This window comes from Halichoerus grypus, chromosome 6 (genome assembly GCF_964656455.1).
Source record: "Halichoerus grypus chromosome 6, mHalGry1.hap1.1, whole genome shotgun sequence".
NCBI classification, from domain to species: Eukaryota; Metazoa; Chordata; class Mammalia; order Carnivora; family Phocidae; genus Halichoerus; species Halichoerus grypus.
This window is the reverse complement of record NC_135717.1, coordinates 7,647,793-7,675,305: the sequence shown is the minus strand read 5'-3', so window position 1 is coordinate 7,675,305 and position 27,513 is coordinate 7,647,793. Positions and strand designations below refer to the sequence as shown.

Here is a 27,513-nt window from a genome sequence, read left to right as displayed (position 1 = left end):
TGCCTCCTCCCACTCCCCTCTCCCATCCTCTCCTGCCCCACACCTCCCTGTCCGCCTTTGTCTCCTTCCTGCCTCCCTTCCTGTCCTTTTTGCTCTCTTCTTTGGGCGCTTTGTGTAGCTTTGTCTTTGTCTCCGCCTCTCCGCTCTTTGCTCCCTCTGCTCCCTCTCCTCCCTCTTCCAGCTCCCAGAAGCTGTCGACCTCAAGGGCATCAAAATTTCAGGTGTGTGGGGTGCGGTGGAGGTGGGGTGGGGGCCTCCCAGCATGCCCAGCGAGGACTGTAATCATCCCCTCCCGGAGTGATCATTCATATTTATAAGATTGAAAGAATGGATCCAAGGATGCGGGGATATGGAGGGCAAGGGAAACGCTGCCCCTCTTCCTGGAGCTGGGTCCAGGAGATGCCTGAGCTACATCTCCCACAGTGCCCTGGAAGCACAGGGCTGCCTCTGTCTGGACACCTTATGGGAATGATAGTTCAAGGAGCCAGGTTGGAGGGCGCTATTCTGAGGGAATAGGTGTAGAGGAGTGCCCAGAAAGAAAATGAGAGAGATGAATTTGCAAGCTCTTCCTTCTTTCCTGTGACCCCCTTACAAACAACCTTATCCAAGATGTAGGTAGATGCACCCTTTGGAAAGAGTCTCCCCCATCTTGAAAGCGAAGGAGGGTAATGGAAGCCTAATGTCTTGAATTAGTTGGATGTGTCCTTGTCTACAAGTTTCTCACATTCTGTCCCTTTTTGGGGCAATGGGGAGTTGCTGAGCTCAGCAGAGAACTACCAGCTAGTATTTTTCAGGGACCCGTGAACAGCTGGTGAGTTTGCCTGGAAATGTAGATGGAAGCCACAAGCTAACTTGTTCATTTTCTGAGACGCATCATCCCCAGAGCCTGCCACAAGGAATCTGATGCTTGAGCTGGCCCCAGGCTTGTTGTTGGCATGGAAGTGCTGACAGTGGGGGAAGGGCACTGGGGTTTCCTCCCAGCATCCCATTTCTGGTTCTTAGCCTTTAGTACTTGGGACCTTTGACTCCTGCCAAGGAAGGACCCAGTAATTCCTATCCTTGCTCTTCAGCCTGGGCTTGGAGATCCAAATACACCAAAAAGAGGTCTCCCCCACTGGCCGGGGAGCCAGGAAAACTTAAACTTTAGCCTGGCTCGATCCAAGCTGAGTCACCTTAGGCCAGATCTTAACCTCCTTGGGTGTCCGTTTCCTCATTGTGAAAGAAGTGGGTTGAACCTGGTCTCTGGTGGCTCTAGCAGGGGCTCTAAGATCCTCTGAGTCTGGCTTCCCCTCTTCTCTGATGATATTGGCCTGATGCTGTCTTACTTCATCCAGGTAAGGATTACCTGGGAGGGCCTTAGACAACAGCATCAGGCTGAAAAGAAAGAGGGAAATGGGGCTCTTGTTTTGAAGTTTTAACTCTATAGCAAGCATGCTGCGTTTATGTAAGCTATGTCTGTGACATGGAAGCTAAGACCATCCCTAAACTCCTTGGTGTCATTGTTTGTCCCCTCTCCCAAACCTAGGTCATGTTCTTGTTAACAACAACAAAACAACCAAACCAACATGATCCCCCACAAAGTAGCTGGTATATGTGTCTCCTGGGATGTTGGTTAATGAGGCTTAAGGTAGGTTATATGAAGGGACTATTATAACTGGCTGAAAGAGAGGAAGCGGATTTAACTGGTTGATCTGGTTTGTCTGGAGAAGAGAGGTCTGGAAATGAAGAGTCATTAGGACTTGGGGAGGGGGCTTTCTCTTGGCCCTGGCTCTGGCAGGGAAAACAGAAGAGCTGGAGGCCAAACGGTGACAGATCCAGAGGAGTTAACCCAAAAATGAGAATAGGAAGGACACAGAAAATCTTGAGTAGGAGGTAGGGTAAGAATTATAGGAAGAATTTAGAAAGAAGAACAGAGGGAGAGAGAAAATCAGAAGAGACTCTCTGGAGGCAAGGTAAATGGAAGAGGGGCATAGGGGATCTAGGTGACATTCTGTTTGCAGGAGCTCCAACAGAGCCCTTTCCCAAATGATCATCTGGCCCTAGAGTGGAGCCAGGTCTCCCTATGGAGAAGGAGGAAGGAGGAAGGGAAAGGCGGGTTTGATAAGCCTGGGAGGAACGACTTGAAATTTTCTAATGTCCACTCTGGTTTATGTTTGAATATATGTGTCAGAGGCGGGAGTGGAGGGTACTGGAGTGGCAATAGGGGGAAGATCTGGAGTCTACACCCCCCCCCCTTTGCCCTGGGATTGTGACTGGCAGTGGTAGGAAGGGGGGAATTGAACCCTCTGTTTTTCCCAGGGACCCCTTTTGTAGGGGGAGTGGAGATGGTGGTTTCTCATGTTCTTACAGAGGTCTTGGAGAGGTGGGGGGACCCTTTCCATTTTTTACCCCTCCAAGGGCCTTCTGCCCCTTGTCTGAGTCCCTGGGAGCAACTGGGGGTGAAGGAGATCTCGGGACAGTGTCTGAGGAGCTCATGGGGTTCCTGATTTGTGACTGCTGAGGTCCCAACCCTGGAAGGGTTGGGAGCTCTGGGAGCTGGTCAGAGCAGGAGGCCCTGTATTCCCAGGGTCTGTGCGGAGAGCAGAAGAGAAGGGGTATTTGTGGAGGAAAGGGCTGTGGGGACTGGGTGTGTAGCGGGCCACATGTGGAAACAGGGGCTCTGACCACAATACTGGGTTGTCTTTTTTCTGCAGGGTAATGAAGTTGGAAGCCAGTTGTGCCGCCAGCTCAGAGGTCCCTAAGCCTGAAGAGGAGGCTGAGCCAGATGCAGAGCCACACTGAGACACCCAGCCACAGGAGGCCGCGGCCAAGTCCAGATCTGGATCCGGGCCTGAGGCTGAGACCAAGACCCTGGGGGCTGAATCGGGGCCTGAGGCCAAGGCCAAGTCCTTGGGGGCCAACCCCAGGTCCGGATGGGAGCCTGAGGATAAGGCCGAGCCGTTGGACTTCGTGGTGGCACAGAACGGGAGTTTGAGGAGGTGCTGGCCATCTCTGGGGGCGTCTACGGTGGCCTCGACTACCTTCTCAGCCGCTACCACAGCCGGCTCCGGGATCCCGACGGCACCTTGGTGCTGGCCAAGCATAACGGAGTGGTGAGACCCGGGGCCCTGCTGAAAAGGGGGTGAAGCTACATTTGGGTGACGGATCTTAGGAAGGAGAGGAGGCGAGGCTCTCGTCCGGATGCTGAAGAGCGGGTCTGCTTTGGAACCAAAGAGTAGGGCGTGCGGATCCAGGGGCCCAGCCAATGAGCGTAGAACGGAGGACGTGTAGTACTTGGAATAGCGGAGGAACCGGAGGGAGGGAGTGGGGACAGCTTCGGTCTTTGAAGATTCGTTTGAGTTTCTGGGGGCAGAAGCATAAACAGAAAAGAGCAGGCAAGAGAGGGTAGACTGGAGGTGAGAGCAAGAGTGCGGTCAAGACCCCCGAGTGGACTGAACTCTCGCACAAAGAGCACCCGGAAGCGGTGAGCGGGACAGGCTCCGAGAGGGGGTCTGGGCGTAGCTAAGAAGAAGCGGGGGCGTGGCAGGGGCTAGGGGGCGTAGCAAGCTCCTGGGGGTGGAGCCAGGGAAAGGGGGTGTGGCGATCATCCTCAGGGACCCGGTGCAAGCCGAACTGGAGCATCTCAGGAAGTGGACGGAAAAAAAAAAAAAAAAAGAGGTGGACGAGACCCGGACGAATGGGCGTTCTGCCGGCTCTGGAATTCGAGACCCGAGTGCTGAGGAGATCTCCCCGGGCAGGCCCGGGTCTGGCCTGGCGCCCGGGGTGGTGACGACGGAGTGCTCAGCGTGTGGGAAGAGGCGAGTCCTGGGAGCCGAGAGCCCCGGCAGGGGCGGAGGGCCCCCTAACCGCGTCAGTCCGCAGATCGCGCTGGAGTCGGTGCACGTGATCGACGCCCGGGAGACCGCGCTGGTGCGGGGGCTGCGCGGGGCGTCCTGGGAGCGCGGCAAGGGCGTGGCGCGACAGCACCCGGGGGTCAAGGTGGCACAGGTCACCCGGGACGACCAGCTGGGCCCCCGGGAGCTGAAGAAATACCGCCTAATCACCGAGCAGGTGAGAAGGACTCGGGAGGTCAGCTAGCCAGGTGTCCTCCCCCCTCGCCCCGTCACCGGCTTGCTTTCTCTGCAGGCTCTGCCGAGGGGGGGCGCGCGTGAGCCCAGCCCCGGACTCCCAGTCCCGACCCAGACCCTTTTGCCCAGGGGCAGTCAAAAAGCTCCTGACTCCCAGCCGTCAAACCCTCAGTCCTTACTCCAGGTGGCTGCGGAGCCCAGGCGTCCGGAGTTCCGTGACCCTTCCTCTCCTCTATTGATTCTGCCTCCCTTCAGGGACCCAAAGATCCTAATCCGAGGCTTTGTCCTTTCCCTCCGCTTCCCCTATCCTACCGACTGATCGGTTTCCCACCCTTGCCCTCCCCTCGGAGACCCAAGGCCCCACACTGAACCCGCCCCTCCTTGGGGATCCAGGCACATACTCCGAGGCCTCGCCCCTGGTTCCTCCATGCTACCTTCGGGGGGCCGGGGGCAGGCTTTCACATACCCCACTCCACCTGGCCCGGCACGCTTGGTCCTCCCGAGGGGCCCTACTGGGATCCCGTGAGTGTGAATGTGGGAGTGAAGACGCCAAGAGGCGCTGGGCTCTCCAGGCCTCCGCGCCCACCCCGCGCTCACCCTTGAACCCCGCGGCGCTGCGGGTCTCTGGCAGCTTCTCGCGGCTGCCCACCGAGGCCGTATCGTCGGAGGCTGGTGGCGACGTGGCACGCCTCCTGCTGTCGCCCTCCGCTGCTCGTGCAGCGCGACGAGCTTCCGGGCGGGACCGTCATCCAGGACGGGCAGCCCTACCGGCCGAGGGAGAGCAACCCGCGCCTGCTGGCGGCCAAGGGCCTGGAGTGGCGCGTGGACAGCCGCGCGTGCCCGCGCGTGCTCACGCTGTGCACGCGCCCCTTCCCCATCCCGCAGGGCGGTGACTGCACGTGGCGCTACCTCAACATCAACGCCTTCGGCAGCGATGGCGTGCAGGTGCAGAGCCAGCTTCTGTGGCACCTGCAGCGCTAGGCCCCGCGCCTCGCCGGCCTCATCGTCCTGTGCCAGCTTTTCCTAGAGCCCCAGTTATGCTCACAGCTGGCTGACTTCTGCCAGGCCGGCTTGGGGCTCGAGCTGGTCAAGGGTTATCCAGAGCAGTACCTGCTGGAGGCCGACAGCTAGGGCCTCTCCTGTCGGAGGGGAGAGAAGCACTTTAGATCTGCCCTCCGGCGCTGATCTCCAGAAAGCCCTGCCCGCCACTGTTTGCAAGCTCCGCCCCCTCCCCCTGCGCCCCGCGGCGGGCTCTGAAGCCCAGCCTTCCTCGGAGCGCCCTCCCTAACCTTTTTACCCTTACTTCTCGGTCGGCCATCCTGCCTCTAGCGCGCCCAAAAGCTGTTGCCCACGCCTTGATCCGAACCGCCGGGTTTGGGGGAGGCCCTTGCGCTGCTATTGTCCGCCCTTTCCCCCTTTACTGGCCAAAGAATGGGTTCCTTCCCAGGCTTCAGAGCCTTTCCTTGTCCGTCGCCCTGGCCTGACTGTGAACTCTGCCCTTCCTGGCTTCTCCCTTCTGCCCCCTCGCGGGTGGAAGCGGACAGAAGGATGTGCTATGCCCAGCTGCCCAACACGCATTACTTTTCTTCCTCCCGCCCTTTCTCAAACTCTCAGGGCTTGCCCGGCACTGCCCTCTCAGCCTCCCTCCCAGCCTTCTGCGCTTCTGCGTCAGTGTCCTCTCCCTCCTTCTCTCTGTGCCCCCATCCTCCTCCTCCCTGGGCCTCCCAGACACTTAGCTGCTCTCATGGTCCATTTGTCTGCTCCTCCATTCCTCTTCCCCGTGACCTTTTCATCACCCACCCTGTGTGCAATACGGAGAGAGAGCCTGTCAATGTCCTAGAATTATAATGCCCTGTTGACCCTCCGGTGTCGCATCTTTCCAAGCCTGCCCCCTCTGACGGGTTTCCTCCGACTTTGCACCATGTTGCTATTTCAGAGGCCCCCCTTCCCATGCCCCCAGCCAGTGGCCTGAACTGGGCCGTGGACCAGGGGGTTTGGGCTGGAGAGTTTGGTGTGGGGAGGGCAGATCCCTCAGCCCAGTATGGGGCTGTCTTCCGGTTCTAACCAGGCTGCCTTCTGGCGCCCCTGGAACCCCCACCTCCAGATATTTCTGGACAGCCCTCCCTTCCTCGGGTTTCTTTATGCTTTTTGGACTTTGACAGTTTTCTATTTGAATGCAAGTAGTAACAGCTGCAATTGCTCAGCTGTGGATCCTCACATCTACCACAGAGGGAGGAAACAGAGGCTCGCAAAGACCAAAGTGCCTTCCAAGTCACTCAAAGTAGCTGGGAGCCTGGCAGGGACTAGAATTCAGGTGTCCCACGCCCCGAGCATGCCTCAGAACCGCACTCCGTGTGACCGTGAGTGCTTGAACTTGTCGTTGGTCGATGGACAGTCGGTGGGGATTTGTTGACAGCAAGCACAGGGGTCGCTGGGGATGGAGTCAAAGACGTGGGCAGAGGAGGGCGCCTGGAGGTGGAAGAAGGTGGGCAAAGAGGACAGCCGCTGCTTCATCACCTCCCCCAGTTCCGGTTCTGCGGCTGTGCGGCACTGCCTTGCTTGGCTGCCTGGGGCGCCTGGCCACGCTGCCACCCTCCCTGTCACTTCAACCGCGGCTGTATTGCAATAAAACGGACCCTTAGCCCACCCTCTGTGTCTGTTTCACTTCTCAGTGGGGGAGGGATGAGACGCATTATCCGCCCCCTCTCCCTTCCCCAGCAGCCTGTATTAGAGAGGATCTCTAAGCCCTGTGGCAATGGGGCTAATGACTTCCTGGAGCTGGAGAGGGCTGCTGGCCGCGGCTGCCCCCACCCCCACCTGAGCCAAGCGGCAGAAAGAAGCGGTTGCTCAGGAGCGAGGAGGGCAGCTGCGCGGCGCCCTGGCAAGCCCGGGTCTCCCTTTCCCCTGGACCTGGGAGTCCGCTGCTATCCCAATTCTATGGGCTTCTCTCCCAAGTTCCCTTTGGCATCCAGGACCGGCCTCCCTCAGCCCCACAATCCAGGCGCCTAACTCCCGGCTCTCGGCTCTCTTGGCCAGAGCGCTCGCTTTCCGGATTCCTGGGTGGGCACCGCGCGGAAGGGGGAGGAGGTGGAGGGAGCTTGGGCACCGCCCCCCGGGAGCCGAGCTCCAGAGCGCCGGAGACTGCGATTCCGAAAAGTAACACGCGGGGGCGCCAGGACGCGCGGACGCAGGCGAGGCAGCGCAAGGTGGTTTCCGTCCGTGTGAGTGTGTCCATGGGCGTCTTTGTGTGTCTGCGTTTCTGTACATGTGTGTACGAGTCACAGGGTGTCCGGGTGGGATGTATTCGGGACAACGTGCCTGGTGTACCCCAGAATCAGGTACTCCAAGTGGCTTTTTGATGAGGAGGATTCTTGATATGTTACTATGTGTGTGTGGATGGGGAGGTAGGCAACTGTGTATCGTCGTGTGTGCAAGGCGTAGCCTGTGAGTCCCTGAAACCGCATCTTGGATTTTTGAAGTCACATTCCTTCAGGATCCCTCCCACCATTCCATGTAAAAGGAACGAGGGCTCTCAACGCAAATCTCCATTACCCTGGTCCCATCTTCAGCATGTGTCTGAGTGACACTGCCAGGCTAGGTGTGATACTGTGTTTGTGTAAGTGGGTGTGTCTCAGAATATCAGTGTAACTCTGAATAACAACAGTATGTTTGTGTGTGACAGGTGGATGTTGGAGGAGGCTGGGTCAGAATTATGAAAATACACAAGTCGCTTTCTCTGGTTAGTTTGTGGATATCACCTTAATGGCGTGTGTGTTTTCCCTTCTCAGTCTCTCCAGAAGCTGTCTCTCTTTGTGTCTCCCCTCATCTCTGTCTCTTTCTCTCTCATTCTCTTGGTGACTCATCTCTGCGGCTTTGCCCTCCCCCGGCTTGCTGGGTCTCCCATCCCCCACTCAGGAGTGGGTGGGGGTATGAGAGAATGGGACCCTGGAACTGAAAATCAGGGTGGGCACCCCCTTCCTATTACTCATCATTCCCAGACCCACCAGTGGCCCCCAGCCCCCTCTCAGTCCCCTCCCCAGGACTCCCCACTCTACTGAACAGGGCTGGTAAGGGGATAGGGCAATGATGCTTTTTAATGAGGCCATTTTCAGGGGGACCTTCAGCACCTTCTTTCAGTTCAGAGTGGAGACCCCTGCCCCTCTCATAAAGTGCCCCCCTCCCTGCCTGTCCCCCCATCGCTGACGCAATGAAAGGCTGCAGAGGTGAGTCACCGGTTGGGGGGAAGGGAGAGTTGGGGGGCCGGTGAGCTGCGGGGTCCCCAAGCCCCTGCCCTCTTTTTCTCTTCCAAACCTTCTCAGGGAAAAGACACAGTACTCTGTCCACCCCCCTCCCCTGGCTTTCCAAATCTTCAGTTTGGATCACTACTCCATTGGACCCCATCTTCTCCTGCTGCCCTCTTGGAGAGTATGAGAGATTCAGAAACAAAGACAAAGAGAAGGATTTATACAAATAACTCAGCAAACACCAGGCATCCCCTCCAGGTCCGCATCTCAGCACTGCCTTTGCTAGCTCTGTCTCTCCATTCTCTATCTTTCCTGCCATCTCCTTCCTCTACTGATTCCAGGCAACTGTCCCCAGTCCAGCTGTTTTCCAGAAGCCCCTAGAGGCAGCAGGGTATGAAGGGCATAGCACATCTCTGAGAGGTGGGGTGTGTGTGAATGAGCAGACCCAGGTAGGGAACTGAGATGAAGACAGGCAGAAACAGACCCAGAGATTCAGAGTCCATGTAGACATGATCCGGATTGTGTTATCACCAAGCCTATTGCTGTGGATGCCCTGGCTTGGTGCCCACCCCCCTACCTTGCTGCCCCCCTCCCTCCCTTACCCCATGCTGACTGAGATTCTTGGGATGTCAGGGTCTGAGAAGCTCCCCTGGGCTTCTGGGCTGAGTGGAGGAAGGAAAGGGTGAAGAGTTGGGGAAGAATGGAAGAACAGAGGAACACTCTGAAAACAAGGGGGCAAGGACCCGAACTTGGGGGCAGCAGATGAGTGGGTTTCCTGTACAGAAATCTAGAGATGGTGAATGTGGGGGAGGGGCGGGCAAGATCAAAGACACAGAGACATCTACATAACTTGTAACATAAATCAAAAAGCAGGGAAGGATTCAGAGAAATGCACAAAGACGCATGTGTACACACACACACACTGTTGACACACCAGGCCAGACTCACTTTTCAGACACCAGCAGGTGCCCAGACTGGATGCACTCAAAGTCCCCCAACTACACAGGTATACAGACACTCAGAAGGATCGGAACCCACACGCACTCAATACTTATACAATGACATCTGGAAACAGGCAAAAAAACATGGCCACACAGATTGCAAGAGAAGATTTCATATTTAAAGTGGAACACTATCATGCCCATCCACTCTATCTGATTAAATACACAATTGGTCTTCCAATTCCCTTTCTCCCCCCTCCCATATGTTTCATTAAACTCTGCACACGCACAAACACACATGCACACACATGTACATGCACACATAGGTGTGTGTGCACATATACAAGCCTACAGGAACACAAACCGTTTCTCTAGGTGCCTGTCTCCCCTCATCTCACACTTAGTCGTTAGCCCCATCAGCCTCTCAGTCTGCCCCCCTTGGCTCCTTCCCTCCCCTCTTCCTTCTCTCTTGGATGGCTTCCCCTCCCCCCTCCAGATGTCTGAGCCATCTCTCTGATTCATCCTCCTCGGGAAGGTAACGTGACCCCCTCCCCATTCCACTGCTCACAGTAACCAGGCTGGGAAGATAAAGGGGAGAAGAAGAGGAGGAGAAAGAGGAATGAGGGGGAGCCCCCAGGTTAGGCAGTGGTCCTAGATAGTACTGTGTGTAAGGGGTGGGGGGCGACGCACAGCCTTGGGGTCTGCTGCCCCCTCCTCTCTCTGCTTTCTTTGGTATTTCCACAGTCACCTTGGTTCTCAGTGCTGTGTTGGTGGGTTTTTTTTTTTTTCTCCTTTAGCCTGTTCCTTCTACCTGTTCCAGATTCCTTCTTTCCTCCCTCCCTCTCCTGCTCCCATCTCTTCTCTCTTTCCTCTCTCTACTCCTCCCCACCTCTTTCCCTGCAGAGCTGATGGGCTTTCTTCTGGGAAAGTCGAGCCACTGCTGGCTATAGAAGAAAGCACGTGAGTGTGTGTGTGTGTGTGTGTGTGTGTGTGTGTGACAGAGAGAGAGAGAGAGAGAGAGAGAGAGAGAAGGAGGGTCAGTGTTAGGAAGAGATGAGGAGGGGGTTGAGGACTGTCTCTGAGAGTCTCTGAGCCCCTGACAGACAGCCCTGATCTCGGTTTCCAGTCTTAGGGTGCGGGTGCCCTGCGTGTGCCCACAGGCACCCCTTGTGTCCGCAGTTCTTGTGTGTCTGGCATGTGTCATTGTCACTCCCCCCTTTCCCTGCCCACGCCCCCGCACAGCTCTTTGCCTGCACCGCAGCCCCCTCCAGCCTCCCTCCTCCCCTTCATTCCTGCAGTGACTGCTCCCCTTGCCTTCCTCCCTTCTCCCCTGCCCCCTCCCCATTTCCGTCCTCCCCCCACCCCCGCCCACGGGCTGGTCTCCCTTCACTGGACCCGGCTCGCTGATGGATTCTCTTTGCGCAATCTGTGCGTCATCGCCCCCCCCAACCTCTAACTGTCCAAGCCCCCAACCCCAACGCCTCTGGCAGGAGATACGGACGAGGGGTCTGGTGGTAGAGAGGGGCTATGTCTGACGTTGCACACCCACCCCCCACCCCTCTGCAACGCGTTCAAACCTTCCCTTTAAGCAGTGGAGAGAGCTGGAGTTGAGTCACCCCCCCAACCTGCGCAACCCCCTCCCCACCTGGTCTGCTCTCGCCCTCCAAACGTCCTTTGGGGGGAAGCAGAGGGAGGGAAAGAAGCAGGAGGAGGGTGGGGGGAGAGGTGGGCTGACAAGGGGCAAGCCGGGCCGCCAACATACGCTACAGAGTGAGCTGGACAGAAGGACAGACACACCTTTTTCTCCAAACACGCACCGACTGTGAACAGACACGACATAGAGGCACACACATCCTCAGTCTTTCCCCTTTCTTCCGACTCGGACCCTTTCCAACGGGATTACCAAAACCGCAAGATCCACCCATCTGCCCCGGCCCAGGGCTGGCACCCCGCACCGCAGATCCACGAACAGCGCCCGCAGGCGCGCAGATCCGTCCCTCCTCTCTCGGGTTCACGCCGTCCTTGGGTGTGTTCCCCGTGGACCGTGAGTGCGGTCGGGAGATGGGGAGTCCAGCCCCTTCCTCGGCTTTGGAATCCTTATCCTCCCCCTCCCCAGTATGGATCTCCTACTGATGCCCAGTCAGACTCTGGGAGTGCCCCCATCCTATTCGGCTCAGCGACGCGGGCTCCCGCAGCTGCAAGTTGCTCTGTAACCCACCCTCCCGCCTTGCAGCGTCTCTGCATCCACCCTTCCATTCATTCTCCCATTCATTCATTCATCCTTTTCTCCTCGTCCCTCCTTCATTCATTCATAGCCCCCTGCCCCGCCCGCCCCGGCGATTTCATTCATTCATTCATTCATTCATTTCCCCGGTGCTCGGCTAGCGCACGCCCCTCCAGCCGAGGCTCCCGGCGCGCAGGCGCGGGCCGGGAGAAGAACACCTTCTCCAATCACTGGGCTGCCCCCCACCTCGAGGCGCCCGCCCGCTTCCCCATGAATGAACATTGACGTCAATGGGGCGGGGCGAACCCACGTGACCCCGCGCTCTCCCCTTTATAAGGCGGCAGCGGCGCGGGCGCTGTCCAGCGTGCTGAAGCCGGAGCGAGCGAGTCGCCCAGAGCCGCGCGGACCCAGCTGAGCCCAACCCACTGGACGCCAGAACTCGACCGTCGCTCCTATCCCAGCCACTGCTCGGAGCCGAGGCGGACGCGTCCCGATCTTCCCCTGTCCCCACCCCGCCCAGACCCTCCTCTCCACCTCCCGCATCGTGACACCAGCTGGTAAATACTCCGCTGTCCATCCCTCAAACCCTCGGCAGCCGTGGGCGTGAGGGAGGGTTCTCTCTCCTCCCGGATGGGGCTATTAAAAACACAGCGGGGAGCCCCCGGTAAGGGTCCCTGGTAAATGGGGGAGTCGCCGCTTTTCTCTTGCCGCTAAAGTCGCCCACGCACCATCCGGGGAGTCCTGTGGGGAGGGAGCAGAGATTTTTTTCCCCTTATCTTAGCTGCTTAGTACGTGGGCGCTGGCAGTGAGATGGCTTAGGCAAGGGGGCGAGGAGGCACTGGGGGGAGCGAGGGTTGCGGGCGTTTTCCCATTTACACGACTCCAGAGATCGGCACAACATCTTTCTCCTTTGCTCCTAAACGTCCCTCTTCTGGGTAAGGTTATTAGGGGGATGAGGGAAGCCCTGGATTTCCTGATTAAAGGTGGGGGAAGGGGATATAGAATCAGAGAGCGGAAAATTCTTACAGAAACCCTCTTTCTTTGGTCCCTTCTATTTTTCACAGTCTCCGGCAGTCCTTTGGTCATGAAATCGCTCACGTTGCCGGCTTCCACCCTCTTCTGCTTCCTTCTACTGATCAAGGGGTTGGGAGCAGCGCCCCCGGGGCACCCTGAGGCGCAGCCACCTCCCCTCAGCTCTGAACATAAAGAGCCGGTAGCTGGGGACGCAGTGCCCGGGCCGAAGGATGTTAGCGCCCCAGAGGTCCGAGCCGCTCGAAATTCCGAGCCTCAGGAGGAGGGAGAGCTTTTCCAGGGCGTGGATCCCCGGGCGCTGGCCGCGGTGCTGCTGCAGGCTCTTGACCGCCCGGGCTCGCCTCCGGCGCCCGGCGGCTCCCAGCAGGGGCCAAAGGGGGAAGCAGCAGAAGCTCTGCTGACCGAGACCGTGCGCAGCCAGACCCACAGCCTCCCGGCGCCAGAGACCCAGGCACCTGCGGCCCCGCCTCGCCCTCAGACTCAGGAGAATGGTCCCGAGGCTGGCGACCCCTCCGAAGAGCTCGAGGCGCTAGCTTCACTGCTCCAGGAACTGCGAGATTTCAGTCCGAGCAACGCCAAGCGCCAGCAAGAGACAGCGGCAGCAGAGACGGAAACTCGCACGCACACGCTGACCCGAGTCAACCTGGAGAGCCCCGGGCCGGAGCGCGTGTGGCGCGCTTCCTGGGGAGAGTTCCAGGCGCGCGTCCCGGAGCGCGCGCCTCTGCCACCCCCTGCTCCCCCGCAATTCCAGGCGCGTATGCCCGAGAGTGGGCCCCTTCCTGAAGCCCACCAGTTCGGGGAAGGAGTGTCCTCCCCCAAAACACATCTAGGTGAGGCATTGGCACCCCTATCCAAAGCGTACCAAAGCCTGGGTGCCCCTTTCCCCAAGGCGCGCCGTCCGGAGAGCTCACTCCTGGGCGGCTCTGAGGCGGGGGAGCGCCTTCTACAGCAAGGGCTGGCGCAGGTAGAGGCCGGGCGGCGCCAGGCAGAGGCCACACGGCAGGCCGCGGCGCAGGAAGAGCGGCTGGCAGACCTCGCCTCCGACCTGCTGCTCCAGTATTTGCTGCAGGGCGGGGCCCGGCAGCGCGGCCTTGGGGGTCGGGGGCTGCAGGAGAAGGAGCAGGAGCGAGAGAGCGAGAGGGAGGATGCGGAGGCGGAGCAGGAGAGACGCGGCGGGGCGGAGAGGGTGGGGGAAGAGGATGAGGAGGCGGCGGAGGCGGAGGCAGAGGCGGAGGAGGCGGAGAGGGCGCGGCAGAACGCGCTGCTGTTCGCAGAGGAGGAGGACGGGGAAGCCGGAGCCGAGGACAAGCGCTCCCAGGAAGAGATGCCCGGCCACCGTCGGAAGGAGGCTGAGGGGGCAGAGGAGGGCGGGGAGGAGGAAGACGACGACGAAGAGATGGACCCTCAGACGATCGACAGCCTCATTGAGCTGTCCACCAAACTCCACCTGCCAGCGGACGACGTGGTCAGCATCATCGAGGAGGTGGAGGAGAAGCGGAAGCGGAAGAAGAACGCCCCTCCGGAGCCGGTGCCGCACCCCCGGGCCGCCCCCGCCCCCACCCACGTCCGTTCCCCGCAGCCCCCGCCCCCTGCCCCCGCCCCCGCCCGAGATGAGCTGCCCGACTGGAACGAGGTGCTCCCGCCCTGGGATCGCGAGGAGGACGAGTTGTTTCCCCCCGGGCCCTACCACCCTTTTCCCAACTACATCCGGCCGCGGACACTGCAGCCGCCCGCTGCCTCGCGCCGCCGCCACTACCACCACGCCCTGCCACCTTCGCACCACTATCCTGGCCGGGAGGCCCAGGCGCTGCGCGCGCAGGAGGAGGCAGAGGCGGAGGAGCGCCGGATGCAGGAGCAGGAGGAGCTGGAGAATTACATCGAGCACGTGCTGCTCCGGCGCCCGTGACCTGCTCTGGTCCCGCCCCCGTGCGCCGCCGGTGCGCGCTCGGCCACCCCCCTCCGTGTTGCTCCTCTCCCTTCTCGGTGTTTGCATGCACCCCAGCCCCGCCCCTGGACGCCTCCAGGCCCCGCCCCCTCCCTCGGGTCGCCCCGCCCCCGGGCTGCGCCGGGACCTGTCAGACCGCTTCCCGGATTCGAAGCCCGAACTCCCCAAACTCACTCAAGGAGGCCCCCCGGGGCCACCCCAGGCGGGCGGGCGGTTTGTGCGAATCCCCTCCCCCCACGGGCCTCTGTCCCCACCTAGTCCCTCTCGGGACGTCCCCGTCCAAAACCGGAAAAAGCTGTTCCAGTTAATTGTGTGAAGAAGTGTCTGTCTCCTGCCCTTTGGGCCTCCCAGGAGCCTCTCCACCCTCTCCAGATCGCTGTGAATTTACCTATTCTTTCCCTTCTCTGTTGTAAATACCCCTCACGGAGGAAATAGTTTTGCTAAGAAATAAAAGTGACTATTTTATTAGGACTTTGTTCTCCGTTATTCACCCGTCCCCTTGGGCCTGCGTGGTCCTTCCCAAGGGGCGGTGAGGGAAGCGCCAGCCACAACACCCATCTCCTCCTGTTCAAAAGCCAGGGTGGTGGAACCACTTTCAGCCGTATTTCAGAGTAGAATATGGCCCGTATCTATGAAGAAAGCCTAAATTCCACTTGCAGCCTAGGGGTGGGGGTGGTGGTGGGGGTGGTGGTGGTGGTGGTTAAAGTCATTGGTCCCCAGGGTGGGGCAGCTCCAGTCCACTTAGAAGGCTCTTCTATCCATGATCCTCCAGCCACTTAGGTGGCTCCTCACAGTCCCTGTTCCAACCTCACCCACCCGCCTCCCTTACCTGCCCCCTAAATTCCCTGGTCCTGTGTACTTCACAACAAACAGGGAGGAGGGGCCTCCAGCTACAGAAACACCCTGCTTTTAGCCACTCCTCAACCCTGTGGTAAGCATACAGGGTTGGCTATACCCCTGAACCCCTGATTCCTCTCTCCAAATAAAACTAAACCAGCTGAATGAATCTTCCACAAAGAAACCTCCCAGGAGTGAAACCATGTCCCCAGGAGTTGCTCCTCCCTGGCCGAAGGCAGCTCGGGGAGCTGGAGGCACCACGTTCAGAGAGGCATTGAGCTCACAAATCCATCTGGAATAGGGGTGCCAGATAAAGTACAGGACACTCAGTTAAATTTTCACTATGGATAAACAACCAATGTATTTGCATAGGACACGCTTATCCTAAAAATATTCATTATCATTCAAATGGCACCGGATGTCCTCTATTGTTTGTTTGTTTGTTTTTTCCCTTTAACTCTGGCAATCCTAGTCCCCTCCTGACTAATCCCAGGAGCCTTTCCTTCCTTCACAGAGCCTAAGCAGGCAAAGTCCAGAAATGCTTTTCCTTTTATTTCAGAGGAAAGGAAATAAAGTCAGACACTTCCCACACCCCACCCCTTAGCTCCTGCCTCACCCAGAACATGGAGTGAAGGAGGGACAGTCTCCCATAAAGCCTGCCCTTCCCCCATCCCTCACTTCCCTCGAAGTGGCAAGGTTAGAAAAAAATTAACTATGTTGTTCCTCCCCTGGCACTGGACAGAGTCCCCACTGCAGCCAAGGAGGAGGAGGGTAGATGAGGGGAAAGGCCTTCCCTCTCAATATTCAGAAATCCCCCCACCCCTACCCCAGGCAGAGAAGCTGCCCTGGCTGGCTACTGGGGCAGGGTGGAGGTAGGTTATGGGGCAAGGGAGAAGAGAAGAGCCCTGAAAACCTTTTCCCTTTAACCTGACGTATTTATATATTTACAGTTATAAGGAAGGGGAGCAAGTCTGGGGTAACATTAGTTCTTCAAAGGCAGGGAATGAAAGCCAAATAGCACCCCCATTTTGGTCACATTTTCCTACCTCCTAGCTCCTAAAACCTTCGTTGGGGAAAGGGGAAACAGGAGATAGAGGTGAGGGAAGGAATGTTTGAGGGTCCTGAGCCCACAGCTCACTCCAGGAGAAGGTGAGGCAGCAGAGGAGGGGCAGCTGGGTTCCACCAAGAAAAGGGGTACTCATGCCCTGCCTCTCCACCAGCTCCCCATATCTCCACGATGCCCAGGCCGGGGGGGGGGCTATGCCAGACCCATCTCCTCCAGCACACTGCGAGGCGACTCATCCTCCTGAGCCAGAGACACCAGGAGAGACAGACAGGGAATGGGGGGGGGGGTGGGCAAGACAAGGACAATCACGAGTGGGCGGAACACAGAGAGACATGGGGAGGGGGGAGAGAAAAGCCAATGTGAGCTCAAAGCTGGAAAAGTCTCCAGTCCCCAGTCTCCAGGGACCACCCCCCAGAGCCAACAGTGGCAAGGAGGGGGTCCAGGTTGAGTCCGCCACCACCCAGAGAACCCAAAACCAGAGCTTGGGGAGCAGGGGGCTCAGTCTCTGAGGGGGAAGGGAGTGAAGCTGGGACTGGGGGGTGGGAAACGCTTGCTGGAGGCTGGGGGTGCCAGATGGTTGGGTCCTTTGATTCAAAGTGGGGGCAGGGAGTAATAAGTTGGCATCAGGTCCCTGAGGGAAGGTGAACCAGACTGCAGAGAAATGAGTCATTAGGGTCTGAGCAGAGCACTAGTAACAGGGGTGGGTGTGTGTGCCAGGGCATGAGTGTGTGAGTGTGTGTGTGTGTGTGTGTGTGTGTGTGTGAAGGGGAAGTTGGACCAGTGAGGTGGCAAGTTCAATTCTGCCCTTACTCCTACTGCAGCGATGAGCCCCCATCTTTCCCCCTCCTCAGAGCCAGCTCAGGCCAGCTTGCTTGTCATTGCAGATTCTGGTGACTCATCTTCCTGCACCAAGTCTCAGCAGTGGCACAGCAGAGAGGGGGCAGGCAGTAATGGGGTGAGGGCGGGGGCGTCAGATAGCAGGAGAACCAACAGCCAGGCACCCTCTACCCCAACCCCCAAATCCCCACAGCCCTTTGCTTCTGAGGAGCAGAGACTTTTGAGTGTGTGTGTCTGTGTGGGTTAAAAAAAAAAAAAAGGGTGGGGGGACACATCAGGGAAAAAAGAATTATCTATCGTGTGCCCCTCTCCAATTCCCTGAACAACCCTAAATGCCAAGAGAAGTATGGGACCAAGGAGATCTGGCTGCGACGAGACACCTTGGGTCTTGGGAGAAGGAGGGAGAATGGGCACAGGCGGGCTGTCTGCCACCCCGACCTCCCACCCTGAGCAGTCAGTCAGTGCTTAAGGGCAAGCTGGCCAACCAGGCGCCGTGAGGACCAGACGCCACAGGGAGGGGGGCCCCCTTGGTGGCCGGAAGGGGACAGCTGTGGCTGGCAGGCAAAGTGTCCAGGGAAGGAAGGGCCCCCTCTGCCATGGTACTCTTCCTCCTCCTCACTGCCCCGGGCCCATACCTCCTGCAGCAGGTCGGCCTGCTCGATGGCCTTCAGCACACTCTTCTTGGAGGTGTCCTGGACATCACCGCCCATCAGAAACTCATCCAAGATGAAGTAGGCCTTCTCAAAGTTGAAGATGATGTCCAGCTCACACACCTGGGAGAACGGGGAGAAGGCAGAGTTGAATGTCAAGGGGCATTCCCGCCCGACCTGCACCCCAGCCGCCCACCTCTTTTCTTCTCATGGCTCCATGGTCTTCTTCCTGACCACTGCTCCCACCTCAGGCTCCTGCCCCAGGCCTATGAGCCCCTGAACCCCGAGGCTTAGTACTGTTTGACTTCTCCTTCTCTTGCCTCTTTCTCTGTGAACATGAAATATGAGTTGCCCTAATCTACCCTTGACTGTGGTTCCTGCTGCCTTCCCCCCAAAATCTGTGCACTGTTCCCACCAGTGGCCAGGCTAGCCTCCCTCCCTGGGCGCTACCGGGCAGGGAAGGAGGAGATTCTGGATCACGGGTGGAAAGACTTGATTGCCAAGCACGGCTCTGCCACTGTGCAGCTAGATGGAGAGGACATTTCATTTCTGAGTCTGGTTTCTCTTCTGAAAATTGAGATAACAACACCTACTCACAGGATAAAATGAGGAGCAGGCACAAAAGCCTGAAAGCACTTTGTAAACTGTTAAGTGGAATATCAATGATGGAATTATTACTTTTCCCCGTCTAAGATCTGAGCTGACTGTCCATGCCTGGGCTATACCCCTGATCAGTTAATCCAGACTTGCTGGGCATGGGACCCAGGCATCACTAATTAAAAAAAAAAAAAAAAAAAAAATCAACTCTCCAGAAAATTCCAATGCAAAGTCAAGGTCAGAAGCCACTGAGAAAATCTGAATGTAGTCTCCAACCTTCTGTGGGACGTCCAAACTGAGCTCTAGATGGACTGATGGAGTGGCCGATTCCGGTGCGTACCCCCTCCCTGGGGCTGATTAAGGGATATGGTTAATAGGCTTAAGGCTTAAAGAGGGGAATTAATTACTGTTCTCACTGCTCCAACTTCGCCTCTCCCAAATCTTCCTGGCAGCGACGGGAAGGGTCCCAGGGTTTGGTAGAAAGAGGGGACTGCTGAGTACGGACAGGGTGGGCGGGGAGACTTACGCTGCCGAAGTACTTGTCCAGGAGTTCCACATACCGGTGGATCAGCTCCAGCGTGATGAGCTCATTGTCTTGGCCCTCGATGGCGCAGCAGAAGTAGAGGCTGGCGTATCTGAGGGCAGGGGCACACGTGGGGTTGCTGGAGGGGCTGCTGGGCCTGCTTCAGGACCCAGGTGTTGTGCACCCAAACCTCCCATTTCTCCTCATTCCCAGTGCAGGGCCTGTGTCCCTACTGGACACAGGCAGGGTAGCCCCGGGGTATGCAAATAGTAACAACTCGCTCGGCCTCTTGGCAGTTCTCACAAGACAGAGGCAAACACGCAAGCTCTTTCCCTTTTGCCCTCTGACCTGTTCAGTTTGACTCAGCAAAAACCGGAGCCAACTAATCCACCTGCTCAGAGAAGGAACTGGCCGGGGTGTGTGTGTGTGTGTGTGTGTGTGTGTTTGGGGAGAGGTGGTGTGTGTGTGTGTGTGTGTGCTTGTTTGGGGAGAAGTGGTGCCAGATCTATAACTGTTGAATGAGGCTGCAAGGGACATGTGTGATGGACAGGATAAGGCCTTGGCGACAGAAGTATGTGCTTCAAGTAGGTGTCAGGCATGAGCGAAACAAGTGGGGAACCAGAATTTCTTCCAAGTAATTTTGGAAAGTAAAGGAAGCTGGAGTTCATCACTGCCCTCCAGATGTCCTTAGCTCCCAGTTCTCCCTGACCTTATTGCTCAGCCATTTGAACCCACTGCCAGACCCCCATCCAGCAGGACCCAGACAGCGTGAAAGTAGGTGGCGAGTCACCTCTTATAGACGACTTTGAGATCCCTCCACTCCAGGAAGCTGCACATCTTGGGCTTGCGAGCCAGAACAACCTGCATAAGCTCCCGGACCATTTTCTTTCGCTCCTTGTCTGATGTGGCCAGGTACCATTTCTGCAGCCGCAGCTTCCCCTGCCGGCTGAACAGCAGCATGAATCGCATCTAGGGGCAGGGGGCAGAGCTGAGGGTCAGAGATTTGGTTCTCTGGGTTTGTTTACTCCAGAAACACAGCCACAGAGCGTCCCACAAATGCTTCTAACGCTTCTCTATTCACAGCTCCCACTAGCTTCAAAAATCAGCCCTTGCTGTCAACTCTGGGTATTCCCACCAGCAGGTGCCTTTCCTTCTGGGGCAGGTCAGAGCTTCGGAGTCTGTCATTTGGGTTCAAATCTTGGCTTGGGTAGTTGAGAAATTTGCCTCGGGCGATTGTGTTATGTCTCAGGGCCTCAGTTTCCTGGTCTGTAAGATGGATGTAATAAAAGTACCTACCTGTTTGGAGGGATTAAATGAGTTGATATATGCGATTGTGCCTGTCACATGGTAAGCACTAGAACACGTTAAGTGTCACTATTATTATTCCTTCACCTCCTGTTTCCTTCCTCTGTCTTTCAAAGGTCAGTAAAATGCCTAGTACAGGGGCAAGCAGCTCATAGCTGAAGTCAAAGAGATGTCTGCTTTCTTCTGTGGTCCTTCTATCCACCACCATGGTGAAATGGGGTATTTTGTCTCTCCAGAAGCTACCTCAAATCTCCACCCCATCCTAGCCATACACCCTTGCCGATGTCCCCAATGCACTGCCCTCCAGTGCCAGGCGTATGCCCAGGGGTAAATTCTACCCTCTTCTCTCCTCAGCCATCCAGGCCTCTGGGGCCACCAGCAGTCCTCTCTTTTTGATTCCTTTTAGGGTACCTCCTGCTCTGCACCCCCTCCCCTCCAGATACCAGGTGACCAATTTCCCTTTCAGTTCCTCGGTTAGGACACCGCCATCCTGCGTGGTTCCTGGAGCTTTGTGGAACAAAGTGAATGCTGAATAGAGTGGGGAGGAGGGCAGAGCCCTCAGTACCCCGTGCACCCCCAGTTTCCCAGTTCCAGGGAGTCCAGTCTACACCCTGGAGTTAGCTCCTTCTCCCTGCAGTTCTCTCCCTGGGCATTACCAAGGGCTGGAATCCGTGGGTGTTTGGAACAGTACTTGTTTAGTAGGCTAAATCAGAAATCAAGGGGGTTTGGTGGTGGGGAAGGGGACACGCTGCTTAGCGTGGCGGGAGGGCAACAGAGGGGCGCAAGGGAGCACTGCGCCTCTGAGATTGGGGGGCGGGGGAGCGGGAAGCCAGCAGGAAGACGGAAGGCCTGGGCTCCGGAAAGAGAATGGGATGTGGGGCGGAGAGCCAAGAGCACGGGAGCCGGGGATCCGAAGCCTGGGTCCTGGAGAGCAAGACCTCGAGCCCACTTGGCTTTCCCACCTCACCCCAGCCTGTAGGCGAGCAAGGCGATAAACCGAGGCAGGACGTCCACTCCTCGGACCCGGAAACTCTCCCCTCCCACACACCGCTCTCCCCGCGGGCCGCCGTTCCTCTGGGCTGTACCGGAACAGAGGGTCTTGGTGACCCGCCAACCCCGCCGCCTCCCTTCGCCGGCAGGCCCCCGCGCCCCCTCTTCCTCGGGCGACTTCCCTGCGGCAGTGATCGGGACCCCCTGGACCGCCACCCGCGCGCTCCCCCCCCCCCGGCTGGCCCACCCGCCCGGGACGGTCCCTCCGCCCCCTAGTCAGCCCCCTCTCGCCCCACATATGCGCCCCCTCCCCGCCCCTTCTCCCTAAAGCCATTTCCAGCTGTTCTTCCTTGCGAGGCCGGCTGGCCCACCGGCCCGGGTAAGTGGGGCCTCTGAGGACCGGAGGAAGAGAGGGCGGCCCTCACAGAGGGCGGCCCCCAAGGACCCCCGCAGGTGCAGCCCACGCCCCTCGGTTCCCCCTCCCCTCCCTCTCCGCACAGCCTACCATCCTGCAGCCTCCGGCTCGGCGCGTCCCTCTTCGGCCACCGTACGCGCCAGCTCCACTCCCTTTCTTACCCTATCTCCTCCTTCCCTCCCTCTCGTTTGAAGCCCCGCCCCGTCCCGCCCAGGCTCGGAGGCCCTTCGAGTGGAGTACCGCGCAGGCGCCAGCGCTGCGGGGCGCGCGGGCGGGGCTGGAGGCGGAGAAGCGGAAGCCATGGCAACCAGGTCCTCGACTTCAGCTTTGAGTAGCTCTGTCGTCATGGTAACAAGGCCGTCTGGTGGGCCTGTTGGAGGATGGGGGAGGAGGACAATGAGGTCCTCGCGCTTCGGAACCTTGGGGGAAAAAGGCGGGAAAAGGGGTGAGAGGTGGAGGGGACGACTATCGGAAGCAGGGAGGACTGATGGAGGGGCGGGGGCGAGGGAGAGGGCGCAGGGTGGGACCTGGATGTAGGGAAGGAGTCCTGACTTGAGGACTTGAGGAAGACTAGACAAAGCGTGGTGGGGGGGCTGACATGAGATAAGTATGGAGCCCAAAATAGATATGTACTGAGAACCTGCTAGATGCGGCACCCGCCAGAAGTAAGGGAAATGTGTAGGTAATGAGGGAGATGTGAAACAAAAGAGAAAAGGAGGAGCTGATATGAAAGTGATGTGAGGAAAAGGGGGAGGAGCATGAATGAAGGCGAAAAGGGAAGAAATAAAGAGCATCTTAAAAGGGTAGCACGGGTCGAAACTGAAAAGGGACAGATGTAACCTGGACACAAGTGTAAAGATGAGGCTGTGAATTAGAATACGGGCTTTTCCGTCCACCGCGTGCGTATGTGAGCATGCGCGCCTGTGCCTGTGTGTTTCCTCGCGGTCAAGTGACGCAACTGGCACGTTGGGATACGAGAAAACCTTCCGTTTTGTCATGTTGAAAATGATGCTATTATTTTTTGAATAGCACTTGGAGCTATTGTTGGTAAGGCCTTACCCGTCTCCATTTTATGATCATTTTTTCTTACTCTTGGATATGGAAGGAATATGCTGTCGTTGCAAGACAGGGGGCCTAATCCACCTGGGATAGGGTCTCGTCTCTGACCCTTACTAGATGTGTGGCTTCAGGTGAGTCATTTAGCCCTCAGTTTCCCTATTGGAAAACTGAGGATGGGCATACCTGCCTTGCAGGGTTGTTTTGAGGATGTACAGAAAGTATCTGGCACATGGTCAACACAGTCAACACTCGATATCGCTTCTCACTTTCTCCCTTTCTCAACTTCTTTCTTCTACTTTTTCTTTTTCCTCTTTGTCAATCCCTTTTTTCCTCCGTGTACACCTTCAGCTTGCCACTGACGTAGATGTTGGTTTAACTATCTTGGGTTTTTTTGTTTTGTTTTGTTTGGTTTTTAGGTCAAGAATAAGATCGATAAAGCCAGCTGTTGGAGTTAGGAAGGGTAAATCATTACGGAGTGAAAAGAAGGAAAGGAGATGTGTAGGAGGGGCAGAACGCAAAACGAATGAAAAGAAATATGCTCCTGGGAGGCTGGGGGGAAGGTTGTAGATAAGGAAGTAATGAGCCGTGAGGCAGAGAGGTAAAGCAGAGAGCTGAGCAACAGCGGGTGGAAATTTGGAAGCTCTAGAGATGTGAACTCCTACACTCCTTGGAAAGCTGATACTTTCTAGAATTCCTTGTCTCAAAGTGGTATGCCTCACTGAAGAAAAGAGAAGATTCATGAGAGAATTGTTAGAAATACGGATTTTGCTCATGCCGAGTCCTAGACTTCAGGTGGTTCAAACTAGTTTGTAGCCGGTGGACTGGATCTCTTCACTGTTAGCAAACGACGAATGTAGCGAATCTCTGAGTTAGTGATCCAATTTGGCTTGTGTCTGCAGAGGAGTTCAGATTTGATGCAATGGGCAGTTGGGAGGCATTATGGTTGCCTGAGCTGGTGGATAACTTGGTGAGAATGGTTTTAAGAAAGTTAACCTTATAGTAATACGGGGGACAATTTGAAAGGATAAATGGAAGGCTGGAGGATCATCTTTGGGAATCCAGGCACAAAGATGAAATGGAGAGGGACAAATTGGAGAGATGCCTGTAATGGGCCCATCAACTGACGTTGAGAATTCATCCAAGTGTGCTCGCTTCGGCAACACATATACTAAAACTGGAATGAGAATTCATCCAAGTAAAGGAAAAGGAGGAAGAGTCAAAGATAAGTCTGGAGGGTCAGAGGGGAGATTCACCTTCATAGGTGCAGGTGGCATTTGTATTGTCACCCTACAGACCATGCTGAAACCTCCCCAAGCCTTTCCTCTTCTGCTTGTAGGTGGTGGTTCCTCTGGTGGTTGGAGGGGTGGCCTGAAGTCTTTCATCTCTATGAGTTTATGCTCTGTGTTTCTCCCTCTTGTGATGCCCTCTGCACCCATTTTTTAAAAAAGATTTTATTTATTTGAGAGAGAGAGAGAGAGAGCAAGCAGGGGGAGGAGCAGAGGGAGAGGAACAAGCAGATGCTGTGCTGAGCGCAGAGCCCAATGTGGGACTCGATCCATGACTCTGAGATCATGACTGGAGCCGGAATAAGAGTCGGACGCTTAACCAACTGAGCCACCCAGGTGCCTCTGCAACCGTTTTTTGCACATTCTTTTAAATAGTCCATAGTTCCCTAATGATGTCATTTGTAGCCATCTTTGTTTTTTTTTGTTGTTGTTTTGTTTTGTTTTGTTTTGTTTTAACTGAGCAGTTGGGACCTTACCATGTACTGTTCCTAACAGTCTGGACAGTTAGAATACCTTCTGTGGTAGATGTTTGCCATTGTCTTTCACCTCCCAGGCTCTAACCCCACTTCCTAGGGCTTGGGAATCCCACCTTATGAGTCTAGGGAGAGATGGAACAACCTCCCAGTGAAGCATGTGAAGTTTCCTGACATTCGCTTTTGCAGCCTTCTTTGGGACCACAGCATCGCCATGTCGGCTGGACTCGGCCAGTCCGCGCATCTGCCCCGACTTTGGTCCGGGAAGGAATGAGGTGATGGAGGGAAGGTAAGACTCTGGCAGAGGGTCACAGGGTCAAAATTTAGGGCGCCAATGCAGCAGCACCAATGGCGGTGTCCTGTGCCTGGTGAAGGTTCGGGCGGGAGCACCGCTGTGATTTGGGGGCACTATCTCTAGTATGAGACCTTCCTCTGGTTCTCTGGCTCTCCTGGCAATTCCCTGAGCTCCCCAGTTTCCTTTGCTGCTTCCCTTAGCTAGAGTTGGTTTCTGTTCCTGGTAACTAAGAAGTCTGGTAAACTTGGTTAGCATGCCATGTTGTCCCCTGGCTGCACATGTAAGCCGCCTTGTCTCTTCCGCTGGATTGGAAGCTCCTTCAAGGATGGTATCTTATTCATCTTTTGTTTCTTCACAGCATCCTCCATCATAGTGCTTGCTGATTGGCATCAGTTATGATTGGTATCCATGGTTATCAAATCTAGATGTTTAAATCTTCTAATCCAAAATATGCTACATTCTAATTTTGTATATAGCGGTAGCATGTCCAATGTCTGTTATTTCTGCTAGAGGATAAACTGTCTTCTTTTGCTGTTTCTACTGTGCCCAGCACAATTCCTGATGTGCAGCAGCAGATACCCAATATTGGTTGAATAAATGTACACTGGATCCTCCATTTGAAAATTCCATTGTTGGGGCGCCTGGGTGGCTCAGTTGGTTGAATGTCTGTCTTCGGCTCAGGTCATGATCCCAGGGTCCTGGGTCGAGCCCCATGTCGGGCTCCCTGCCTAGCAGGAAGCCTGCTTCTCCCTGTCCCTCTGCAGCTCCCCCTGCTTGTGCTCTCTCGATCACTCTCTCGCTTTGTCCCTCAAATAAATAAATAAAACCTTTTTTCAAAAAAGAAAATTCCATTGTCATCTCAAGCTTCACTGAGGTGCCTTCCTTCGCCCTCCCCTGAAACCATCCCATCTTTTGGTTTCCCATTGTGGTAAATGTCACCACCTTTTCGTAGGCTTGCAGGCTATAATCCTGGGACATGAAGGATAACAAGAAAGCATGGCTGATTCAAGGGACATAGGCCAGACTTGCCTGACTAGATCAGGAGAGGGTGTTTCGAAGAGGGGGAGAGTTGACTGGCTGGGTTATCAGAGGAGAGAGACAGCAGTCTAAAGACCAACCTTCTCCTCAGATATGTGCCTTGAACATGACTTGCTAATATTGTTCCTTTGTCATTTTGTCCACACTGTTTTCTGAAATGCCCTACCATGCCTGCCCCACAGACCCAAATCCACCTTATCCATCCTGTAAGTTTCCATCAAGGTCCCAGTCCTGATGAGCCTTGCACTCTAGTGTAGACCATGGCGATCATTTTGACAGTGTTCCCTTCAACCATCTTTGGGCAGTGACTCACGTAGCATTTCAGCTTTTTGGTGTCTACTCTCCTTAGGTACTTGATAGTAAGAAAGATCACTTATGCTTTTTAAAAGGGCTTCACAGTACCCAGTATCCAGTTAAGCTTTTAAATAAATACTTGTTAAATCGTATGGGGCTCAAACTTGGCCAGATTTTGGCAGAAGCTACAGCTGCTTTCCTTCAAAAAGAGCTTTCCACTGGAGTCAAAGCGACATCTGGTGGCTAGGAAATAAAGGAAGAGGCTATGTGGTGGTAGGAGGCGGGCGTGCAGGCTGAAGACGGAGGTATAAGGGCATGCTGGTGCCTGGCACGTGGGGGCAGGGAGACCTGTGTTCACGAATGCCACAGAGCGGGGTGGCACAGTGTAACAAAGAGCACAGAGGCATCTGGGCTGTTATAATAATAATAATAATAATAATAATAATAATAATAATAATAGTGACAAGTTTCTCAACCCCTCTCTGCCTGCTTTCCTCATCTCGACATAAGTATTTGCTACTATTGCAACGAAACTTACTTGAGGAACCACCTAAAAAAAAAAAGAGTGGTTTGGAAAACAGATGGTGTCTCCTTGACAAGTTTCATTCTGATGGAATATTTTTACCATGGAGGGATTTACAGAATGAGTCATACTCATTGCCCACACGTGGGCAGATAAATAATTCCACTGTGTGAGGTTTATAAGAAATGTGCTGTAATGATGGCTGGAAGCAAATCTTGTTGGCTTTTCATTTCTAAAGAGATGGAGGAAGAGAGATTTGGAAGGGTGGAGGAGGCGGGCCAGGGCGAAGCCAGGCAGGACTGGGCAGGCTTTGTACTGTGAGGCCGCATCATCATCTCTGTCCCCAAAATATCTGAGAAAAGCAGAGGGCACAGTTAAATAGGGCACCTCCCGGAGCAAACTCTCTCTGCGGGGGTGAGGCCTTCTGATGACCCCTTCTCTTCTGAGACTTCTCAGCAAGGACGGATGGGTTTTTGAAGTGTACACTGTCGAACCAGGCTAACTTGCTCTGCTTTTTGAGACTCTTTCAGTTTCTAAGCAAATCTGTTACCGATGGGTAAATCCTCAACAGCTAGCCCAGTTCATGGAATTGGTCATCTTTGCAGGGGTAAGGAGGACAGATCCGTCTGGGTCCCTGTATCCCTGAATTCTTGGACTGTTACCTTCATGACTCCAGCTCCCCACTATGAGCCCAAAGGGAGAGCTGTACAAGAGGAAGGAAGTATTCTTGCAGAAAGAGGAATACTTTAGTACCAGCTGAAGTTTTGGCTACCAATCTCAGTGATCTTGTGAACTGGATCAGGCCACGTCTAGTTTGGGCATCTCTGGTCTGAGCCAGCTAGAAGCAGGCCAAGTGGCCTCTATGGCCCCTT

At 55.9% G+C, this 27,513-nt stretch overlaps 3 protein-coding genes across 4 annotated transcripts; 2 read left to right on the top strand and 1 right to left on the bottom strand.

Moving 5' to 3' along the window:
* Positions 1 to 105: 105 nt before the first annotated feature.
* On the top strand, positions 106 to 6,713 carry NAT16 (N-acetyltransferase 16 (putative)). Its single transcript, XM_078074414.1, is given in 7 exon segments — positions 106 to 221; positions 2,694 to 2,835; positions 2,926 to 2,953; positions 2,956 to 3,092; positions 3,862 to 4,050; positions 4,622 to 4,780; positions 4,782 to 6,713. Coding segments are annotated over 6 exon segments (1,068 nt in total). The 5' UTR covers positions 106 to 221; positions 2,694 to 2,697; the 3' UTR covers positions 5,199 to 6,713.
* A 5,118-nt stretch (positions 6,714 to 11,831) lies between these two features.
* On the top strand, positions 11,832 to 14,924 carry VGF (VGF nerve growth factor inducible). Of its 2 annotated transcripts, none has more exons than XM_036078813.2 (2): positions 11,832 to 12,033; positions 12,541 to 14,924. In XM_036078813.2, the coding sequence occupies exon 2, from the start codon at positions 12,561 to 12,563 to the stop codon at positions 14,412 to 14,414; it is 1,854 nt and encodes a 617-aa protein (XP_035934706.2). In that variant the 5' UTR covers positions 11,832 to 12,033; positions 12,541 to 12,560; the 3' UTR covers positions 14,415 to 14,924. The 2 variants fall into 2 exon arrangements, with proteins under 2 accessions (XP_035934706.2, XP_035934707.2); XM_036078814.2 differs by lacking the exon at positions 11,832 to 12,033 and adding an exon at positions 12,276 to 12,411.
* Positions 14,925 to 15,620: 696 nt separating this feature from the next.
* AP1S1 (adaptor related protein complex 1 subunit sigma 1) lies at positions 15,621 to 21,877 on the bottom strand. Its single transcript, XM_036078818.2, has 5 exons — positions 21,764 to 21,877; positions 19,754 to 19,932; positions 18,967 to 19,075; positions 17,829 to 17,966; positions 15,621 to 16,596 (listed from the first exon to the last, which is right to left on the bottom strand). Exons 1-5 carry the CDS (start codon positions 21,764 to 21,766, stop codon positions 16,549 to 16,551), a joined length of 477 nt encoding a protein of 158 aa, XP_035934711.1. The 5' UTR covers positions 21,767 to 21,877; the 3' UTR covers positions 15,621 to 16,548.
* Between the last annotated feature and the right edge of the window lie 5,636 nt (positions 21,878 to 27,513).

Coding starts and splice junctions, on each gene's coding strand:
- VGF (XM_036078813.2), top strand. CDS start 12,561: ATGAAATCGCTCACGTTGCCGGCTTCCACCCTCTTCTGCTTCCTTCTA.
- AP1S1 (XM_036078818.2), bottom strand. Junction 19,076..19,753: donor CTCAAAGTCGTCTATAAGAG/GTGACTCGCCAC, acceptor CCCTGCCCTCAG/ATACGCCAGCCTCTACTTCT. Junction 16,597..17,828: donor AGGCCGACCTGCTGCAGGAG/GTATGGGCCCGG, acceptor TCTCTGGCTCAG/GAGGATGAGTCGCCTCGCAG.